Source organism: Mus caroli, unplaced genomic scaffold (genome assembly GCF_978045245.1).
Source record: "Mus caroli unplaced genomic scaffold, Mus_caroli_1 scaffold_6, whole genome shotgun sequence".
In the NCBI taxonomy this organism is placed as follows: domain Eukaryota; kingdom Metazoa; phylum Chordata; class Mammalia; order Rodentia; family Muridae; genus Mus; species Mus caroli.
The window spans coordinates 111,161,811-111,171,161 of NW_028227261.1; the positions used below are offsets into that span (position 1 = coordinate 111,161,811).

Here is a 9,351-nt window from a genome sequence, read left to right on the forward strand (position 1 = left end):
TGGATACAATTTTGTACTTTGCAAATCTGTATCTGATCATTTCAATGCTGTGAATAAGATGTCATGAACCTGGAAGCACTAAGCCCAGACTCTGACCACCAGGAACAACTACACAGTTGTGAAGAAAAGAACCAAGCCAACGGGCTGGTGGAGAGGGGTGGGTACAGGGAAAATGGAGAGCAGGTCCTGCTTGTGAATGTGACATTCATGACCAAGGGTTCATGACCTTTAAAGATAACCATGTCTCTATCCTCTGCTGTAGACTGAATTACCACACAAGCTTCCTTGATGGAATAGAGGTCTTTGTGATGCAGTCTGGTGACCTGATTCTAGTCTCTGTGACATGCACCTGTCAAGGCTTGGCCCTGGGAGCTTTTAGGCACTTGGACTCTGAATGTTAGAACACTTGGCACTTGGCAAGGTTATAGAGTAGAGGAACTGTGGGGAGCTCTCCTGGGGCGGGAAGTCAAGGGACATTGGAACCTTAGCCCTTCGCCTGACTTTTTGATGACGCTTAAAGAGAAAAATGAGAGTAGGATGTCTGATCTCCTCATGCTAATGAGGTTCAGATCATTCTGAGCTCTATGTGCTTTCTGTGGGACACTGAATGTCCCTTGTATGTCTATTTCTGCATCTTCATCATTTCCCTAATTGTCTGGCAAGTGCGTCAGACTTACCAAGGATTGAAGTGCGAACATAGAAGAAGCTGCTGTCGGGTAGGAAAACCCTGTGACCAATACTGAGCTAGTAGAGAAGCTTTCAAGATCCATCTTCCACTTATGACCTCACTACCCCATCTGACAGTTTGGATATGATACTTTGAAGGGTGTTTATATCACACCGTTCTCCTGGGAGGCCTTTCCTTACCAGCATGTTTATGAGTTGTAAACCAAAAACCATTGTATTGCTTTGAATAGAAGATCAGCATGATCTCAGATCTCCAATAGAGGAGAATTTCCCATTTTAGTTTGTTACACGGCTTTTATACCTGGAAAGCTTTTTATATTAGAACACATCCTATATGTGTCTATTCTTTCTACTGTTTTGCCTGCAAACTCTGGTAAAACATCACTCAGTAGCCAGATAAGAAATAGAGTTCGGATTAGTTTCAAAGAGAACCAGAAAGATGGAGAAGAAGGGAAAGTCAGGGAAAAAAATAAGCAGAGCCTAGCAGAAGGCAGGGGAGTAGAGTGTAAAAAATATACATAGATAAGGAAAGGAAAGAAAATGTGTAAGATATTTGTCACAATATGAACACAAAAGAAAGCTCCAGCCTCACATTCTAATATTTTTCTCTTTAAGCGTCATCAAAAAGTCAGGCGAAGGACTAAAGATGCAGCGTCAAGAGGTAAAGTTCCAATGTCCCCTGACTTCCCGCCCCAGGAGAGCTCCCCACAGTTCCTCTTCTCTATGACCTTGCCAAGTGCCAAGTGCCAAGTGTTCTAACTTCTGAGGTTCCAGAGCCACTAACTGGTGACATTTACAAAGGACTGCTCTTGATGAGAAATGAGAAATTAAGAATGTTAAAAAAAAATCTCTGCCTTACTCCCCTGACAAAGAATTGAGGAATTAAGGTGTCCTTAACTGTCATTTACTGAGTTTATGACCCTATGGGATTCATTTCACCTATGGTTTTATCAATAAAATAAGCACTCAATTAATTATCCCTACAGGGGACAGTGTATTGTAAATGGTGGTGCTCTACCTAGACAAGGCACAGAGCACCAAGTCTAGGAGCTCAGCTTCCTGTTACTGTTCAGATTCCTGTAGAATCCCCCTGATATGCTCATTCGCCACATAACACTGTGTCCTGATTCCTCAGCCAGGAGACTTTCCCGAGAAGAAGCCGAGAAGCCATGGGAGCTGCTCTCTATCATGAAAAGGTGACTTCTTGATCTCTGTATCTAACTCTGACGATTTCTTGGTCTGATCCAGGCCAGGGGTGAGGAAAGGGATCACTGAGGGAAGGACAAACATAGGCAGTCAGGTTTGCCAGCTGAAGGGCTGCCAGGGCAGAGATGGGTCACATCTCAGCAGAGAAGAGCCAACCCACACCCAATCTGTATGTTAGGGTCTCAGCAGGTCTGAATTTCAGAACGGACTCACGCATGCTCTGTAAAGGACATTGCTAGGGTTGCACCCAGACACCAATCTGTCAAGAGAGGGAATTCAGCATAAAGAGGTCACCATGTCATTTGGTCTTCCTGCTGCTCCCTTCCAAAGGCAGAGCCCTGGGTTTGGCTGGACCTTGCTGCTATTACCTCCTGTCTGTCCTCAGGGTGGGGGAGCAGTTGTTGGGATTCCATCTTCCCATCATCTTACCCTCTACTTCATTTCTGGAGAACATGAATGATTCTCAAGAGTTTCTGAATACAGCAGCACCCCATGCTTTGAGTGAGGACCTCATTAGGGTTAGAACTTTGGGACTGGAGAAAAGGGCCCAGAAATCTCCAGACACAGTCTTCCAAAGAGGCAGACCAAGTTCGTTCATTAATGGTTGTCTTATTTTTCTCTTCCAAGCCAAAGCTGGGTCCCCAAGCTGGGAAATGTGCGGCAGCTCCTGTGTTTAGATCCCAGCTGCCAAATATGTGAGGCTGCGACTCTAGAGATTCAGCAGTTGCTGCAGAGTGAGAAAAGCCAGCTCTCCCCTGCCTTGTTGGGACTGCCACAGGACCCCGCTTGCCTGAAGGTGCCCATATCCAGTGAGTCTTTTGAATGGAATCAGGATTTTTACTCCAGGTATCCCAGAAACTCTCCAGTGGAGCCTGGAAACCAAACACTCACAAAGCTAACAGAAGAGTTAACAGAGTCTACCAATGCAGATGGTGTCCCTGATCCCCTCCAGGTAGGACAGGAATTGCATCTGGCAGACATGCCCATGGCCTCTGAGACTGTGGTTTCTCCAGGGCTTGAAGAGCCAGTGGTTTTAATGAATGAGGAGGACACAGTGCACAGCAATTTAAACTATATCCAGCAGCTCCAAGACCGTGAGGCATTGAACTCACAGACTCCTTTTCACACCCTGACCCCACAGCTTACTGTCACACATCCTATGGCTGTGTCGATTGTCACCGATGCCCCGCAGCCATTCCTCAGTCCCGAAGTATTAAGGCTTTTGGAGATACACGTGAAAAAGCTGATGCATTTCCAAAGGTGGGGGCTCCCCAGACGTGTAGAGGAGTCCCTAAAGCAATTCATGCCAAACCCACCAGTGTATCTCCGGCCAGAACATAACCAACCTGTTTCATTTATCCTGAATACTAGCTCTCAAGAGTATGTTTATAGGTTTGAGGGTATTTCCCCCGAGGCCTGGTACTCATATATGGACGGACAACCTATCCAGACCTTTTGGGTTTCTGAGTGGTCTAGTGGTGACCAAGGACAAAGACTATCCTGCAAACCAATCCCTAGCCCTGTGGAAAAGCCCTTACTCACTCCTGACTATGAATTTTTACATGACGTCTGTCTATCGCCTGAGGGACAAGTTGATGGCTCCCAGAGCAATCTTCAGAAGAAATTCACTCAATTATTCTGCGGTCTCCCTTCTATGCATAGTGAATCCTCGGGGTCCACCTTCTTGTGCACTCAAGGTGTCTCTAAGAACACACTCAAACCCCCCTACAAAGAGCCTCATTTCTTGAAGGTGTCCCCACCCTTTCCCTTACCTGAGGCAGCCCCGCCCCCTTCTTCAACTTCTCCAAATGAGCCTTTGTATGAGCCTCTAAGAGCTCAGATGGGTGCTGTTCCATTTCTGACTCTGTCAGAATGTAAAACTTTGGAGTGGCATCTTCTACAAAGACAGCTTCAGCTTCAGTGGGGCCTGCCGGCTGTCTTCGCAGGATCTCCACGTGTGCAGAGCCACACACATTATAAGCATAAGCCATGGAATAAAGCCAAGCCACGTGAGACTTTAAATTTTTTCGGGCCAGGAAAACCCTTCTCAGCTCTCACCAGAGAGCTTTTTTTCATCCCTCAGCACACGCGCAGGCTGCTGGAATTCCACCTCCAGAAGCGGCTGATTCACCTTCGCTGGGGGCTGCCCCAGAGGATCCAGCGATCCATAAATATGCTGCTCTCCTCGACAGACCCTCAGTCCCTACCTGACATACATCAAGAATCTGTTTCCTGGAAACCAATGGACCTTGACCAGGAGGCTCAGGCCTTTTCAGGTGTTTTCATTGAACACTGTAGGCGACCCCGAGACCTGTCTGAGGAAACCATTAAGAAACTGGAGACAACTCTGAGACATAAGTATTTGGCCTTCCTGTCAGGCCTGCAGGCCTTTTACTACGTGGCCCCGACTAAAGCAGCATCCCCAATTGTTGACCAATCTGTAATCACAACTATGCCCTGGTCTGTCAAAAGCCCACAGAAGCCCCTATCTCAGAAGTCTCCACTTGAAGCCCTATGCCTGAGTGGGCTTGAGCCCTGTACTCAAGATGACGAGGAGACCTCTGCAAACATTGCAGAAGAGTTCCAGCGTGGAGCACGGGGGCATGGAGGGACAGAGAAGGTGCCTCCAGAGAGACAGCCTCTCCTGAATAGACCCTACTCATTAGACACAGAGATCATGGAGAGAGTGAATTTCTACCTGAAAAAGAAGGCTGTGGATATAAAGTTGGGAATGTCTGTAAAAGCGAGTGTGTTCCAAGAGCCAACTACAACAGACTTGAAGAGTGAATCTGTCCAGGAGCCTCCTGGGAGTCCACGGGAAAGCACACTGCTACAGGGACCACCCACCTTATGTCACGTTCCTGTAGCCCCAGATCCAGATAAGGTCTGCCTTAAACAGCCAGCTACTGCAGTGTGGGCTGTGTTTCAGGAGCAAAACCAACCGAGTTCCAGAGCAGTGCCCCATAGATCTGCCCAGCAGGGCTCACAAGTCCACAGGAATATGATGGAGGCCCAAGTGCACTATGTTCAGATGGAGACCAGTGGGAAAATGCTGAACCTAGGGGAACCCTTTAGTACTGAGTCCCAAAGCCCAGGCAAGAGTAAGTCAGGCCATGTCCCTACAGTGACAGGCAAGAGCAAAATCCCAGGGAAACCCAAAGCTGTGGGGGACCTTGGAGAAGGGGAAGCAGGTCTTGGGTTTTCCCTAGTTAATCAAAAGACACGCCAGGATGGAGAGCAGGAGAAGAGGCTCCTGCACAGACCACTCCAGGGCTCCTCACAACAGGGCCATACCTTTCATCTTGAGGGTGCCTGTCCACACAGTCCCCGGGAGTCCCCTGAGCTCCAGTTCCCAGATCCACCTCCAGAAGACAGTCAAAGCAAGGAATCCATTGTCCCAGAACCTTCGAGGACTGCTGAAGCCCCCCAGCCTGTGCTTTCCCGGGACCTTCCTTTCCCACGCTCACCAAGTCAGAGAAAGCCTCAGGGCCAACCTGGCCCAGGTCACTTCACACCAGGGCACGCGACGCCAGCCTCTCCCTACACGAGGCCTAGCCGCCTTCCAGAGGCTGGCTTGAAAAGAAAGATCCAATTATTTGTTCATGGTTTTAATACCATGATGAAGAGCAAAGCGCACACGGAGCCATCCACGGTCTCTACACCTGGGAAGGTGGCCAAAAGGGGTCTGCCTCAAGCCAAGAGCCCCACCAAGAAAACTAAGCCAGAGGACTCCAGAGGGCCCAAGGCCCAGTTTTCGTCCTCTGAGAAGTCAGTAGTTGGCCTCTGTCTAACTCCTTCCTATAATCTAGACAGCAAGTTCTGGCCTCAACCTCAACGGGTTGGCTCTGTCTCAGTACTAGGCCACCCGTACCATTGCCCTTGGCACTGTCCTAGGTTGGCTTATGCCAATCAACAGAGAAACCCACCCTAGGGTTCACATCAGAAATGTTGTTCTGTTAATGGACTCCCTCCTCTGTATCCTTTAAAGAGAACGATTATTATTTTCTCTAATGAACAGGTGGATTAAGGAGCCACCCATAATATATTCTGTACCTGTAAACCAAGAGTTGTCTGTCTTTTTTTGTCTCTGCTGTAGATTATTAAGGGAAGGGATGAGGGAAGCAACAACATCCACCCCCATCCTGCAGAGGAACTTTAGCCCCCAATCTCATGGCTCCTCTTAGAGAAGTACCATCAGCACAGCTTTCTTCAAGGGATACTTTTGAGTTCATATTTTTGAGGCAGGAAGTGGAAGGCAGGCAGAGAGGGATGCTGGAAGAACAGAGAGTGGGAGATAGAGCCAAAAGCAAAGTCACTAAAAAGAAAATGCACATTGTGTATGACACACCACAACTGAGTTGTGGAATCTCCGTGTTCACCCCAGTGCTGTTGGGAATATCTTTCTACGGACCTGTTTGGAAGCTTGTTCGGCCCCTTTGCCTGGTTCTTGTACTTCAGCCCTGTGGCACCTAGAGATGCCTCCTTGGAAGGAAGATCCAGGGAGTGTGGGGAGCATAGAGAGGGAGCTCTTATACTTGGGTCAAAGCTGCTGTGTTCCTGATCTTCATGCAAGGAAAATCGGGTCAACTTTGTTATCACTAAAGCCTAAGCAGGAGGCTAGTCCAAAGCCCAGCTGTGTTGGGGATAGGAGTTTAAAGCCATCGTAGGCAGCTTGCATGACCAAGGAGTGAATTGGTCATTAAAGATTCTTGGCTAAGTCTCTATAGCACCAGAAGTTTTATAAACATATTTGAGCCTGTTAAGGCCGATAGCTTGTACCCAGCCCTACTGTCACACCCTGTCTATAACACACACACACACACACACACTTCTGTCTTTTATTTTGTTTTTGTTTGTTTTGTTTTGTTTTTCGAGACAGGTTTTCTCTGTATAACTCTGGCTGCCCTGGAACTCACTTTGCAGACCAGGCTGGCCTTGAACTCAGAAATTCACCTGCCTCTGCCTCCCAAGTGCTGGGATTAAAGGCGTGTGCCATGACCACCTGGCTTTTAATCGACCCTTTCTTCTAGCATTCTTACTCTCCCAATACGTTTTCATTTTAATTTAACTTTTTAAATGATGTATGCACACCAGAAGAGGGCATCATGGGACTACAGTTATAGACAGTTGTGAACTGCCATGTAGGTGCTGGAAATTAAACTCAGGACCTCTGGAAGAGCAGCTGGTAGTTCTAATGGTTGAGCCATCTCTCCAGCCCTCAATTTTATTCAATTTTATGCATATGGATATTTTTCTTGTCTGTCTGTCTGTCTGTCTGTCTGTCTGTTGGGGTACACTGTTTGAGGGCATGTCTCTGCACTGTCAGAGAGCTAAATACTGGCAGGAAATTGGGACTGTATTTCTATGGTCCATCTCCAGCCTCATATTTTGCAAATATTTGTTCTTCCTCACCTGCCTAAGGCAATCTAGAATTGTATCTGATTTGCTGCAATAAAGATCTGAGGGCCAATAGCTAGTCAGGAAGTGGAAGGCAGACAGAGAAGGATGCTCGGAAAATAATTGAGATGTGGGAGATGCAACCAGAGGACATGGAGGTGAATGGACAGACCAGAGCAGAGCAAAGGGCTAAAGTTGGCCATATGACAGGGTGGAATGCCAGGATAAGTCCAGTTAGAGTAGCTGGGAGACTGCCCAAGCTGAGAAGCCTAAGCTTTAAAATATCAACTCTCTGTGTCATTATATTGCTGAAAGGTCCTAGATAGTCCCAGTATAGATGTCTGTACACTACATATGTACATGGGCCTACAAAGGCCAGAAAAGGGCATCAGATCCTGTAGAGGGCCCAGCTGGTATGCTGTGAGGCAGTCAGCAATTAGGATGTCCACATAAGATTTGCCTTTCGACTATGTTCAGTTTATCCACACAAACATTCCTTCAATACCATGCTCCTATAAAGGTTAAACAGGCACCTCACCAAGTGGGGAACAGCTGGGCAGATAACCTGCTGCATGGTTCTGATGGGGACTTTGCTCTAGTTGGGCTGTTCTGGGAGCTTGGTGACTTAACCCATGTCTGCCATGCAGTTCTCCAGCTGTGACGGGGCAGAAGGATGGCACTTGTGGAGACTCCAGAAGGTTTCGGCCAGATGCTAGTGCGTGCTCACAGGCAGGCCTGCATGTGCTCAGCAATGGTGCTGGAAACAGTTGTCAAAGCCAGGGACACACACAGAGGCAGCCTCAAAGTTGTCTTGCTGGTGGCCTTAAGATGCTGTCTTGGGAGCACAGGACAGCAGTCAGATCCCAGAGGCCACTCTCAAAGTTCCTTTTTTTAAAGTATCATTTCATTGGGCCTTAGCTTTACCCCTATTTGGGGCTCACAGCTTAGTCTGGGTTACTAACACAGCAATTCTACCTTGGGGTTAGTTCATTAGAATATCAAATTGTCTTGGGCTCAGCTCCTGTCTGAGCTTGTTTATGGCAGGCTCCTGTAGGCAGATTAAGTCACATAAACTGGTATTCAAGTTACACAAAATGGTTTCTCTTATGCTCCTAAAAGATCCATTGGAGCTGGAATTACAGGAAGTTGGGAGTATGTTTGCACATGCTGGAAATCAAACCCTGGAAGAATAGCTTGTGCTCTTAACCCCTGAGCCATCTCTCTACATAATATAGTTCCATAGCGGATAATAGCACTGCTCTCAGCCAGATAAGCCCCTCCCATAAGGCGCATGGTAACTGCCCATCAGAGGATGATCCTGTACCTTCTCCCACCAAGGACAGTTCCACAAGTCTGATAACACCAAACTTTAGGCTAGTCTTCCTCTTCACCCATCTGGCTTAGTCAGGGTTCTCATTGTTGTGATGAAACTGTGACCAAAACCAAGTTGTGAGGAAAGGATTTATTTAGCTGACACTTCCACATCATATTCGTCATGGAAGGAAGCCAGGACAGGAACTCAAATAGGGCAGGAACCTGGAGGCAGGAGCTGAAGCAGAGGCCATGGAGGGGTTCTGCTTGCTTGCTTGCTCCCTCTGGCTCACTCAGCCTGCTTTCTCATAGAACCTAGGACCACCAGCCCAGGAATGACACCACTCACGATGGACTGGGCCCTCCCCATCAATTTCTAATTAAAAATGCCCTAGAGATTTGCCTACAACCCAAATCTTATTGGAGACATTTCTTTATGGAAGACCCCTTCTCTCAGATGACTTTAGCTTGTGTCAAGTTAACATAAAACTATTCAGCACACCATCTGTTTCCTCATTATGCTCCACACCATTTTAGAAAGCATCACAGCCCTCCACCAAGATTTCAAAAGATTTTTAGGGTCTTTTGAAAGGGTCCCATCTACTCAATGGCCACAAGATCTGGAGTTTAATAACATACAAGTCTACAACCAGATTGTGCAGTCCAAAGGAAATACCATTTCCCCAAGTTAGACAAAAGCCAGCATTCCTTGGGAACTTGTGAAGTCAGTTCTCCTCTACCAAAGCGAGC

At 47.4% G+C, this 9,351-nt stretch overlaps 1 protein-coding gene across 1 annotated transcript; it reads left to right on the forward strand.

Annotated features, from left to right (window-relative positions):
* Positions 1-427: 427 nt before the first annotated feature.
* Positions 428-5,860, forward strand: LOC147004344 (spermatogenesis-associated protein 31F1B-like). Its single transcript, XM_085838466.1, has 4 exons — positions 428-716; positions 1,303-1,348; positions 1,823-1,883; positions 2,521-5,860. Exons 1-4 carry the CDS (start codon positions 585-587, stop codon positions 5,822-5,824), a joined length of 3,543 nt encoding a protein of 1,180 aa, XP_085694592.1. The 5' UTR covers positions 428-584; the 3' UTR covers positions 5,825-5,860.
* The last annotated feature ends 3,491 nt before the right edge of the window (positions 5,861-9,351 follow it).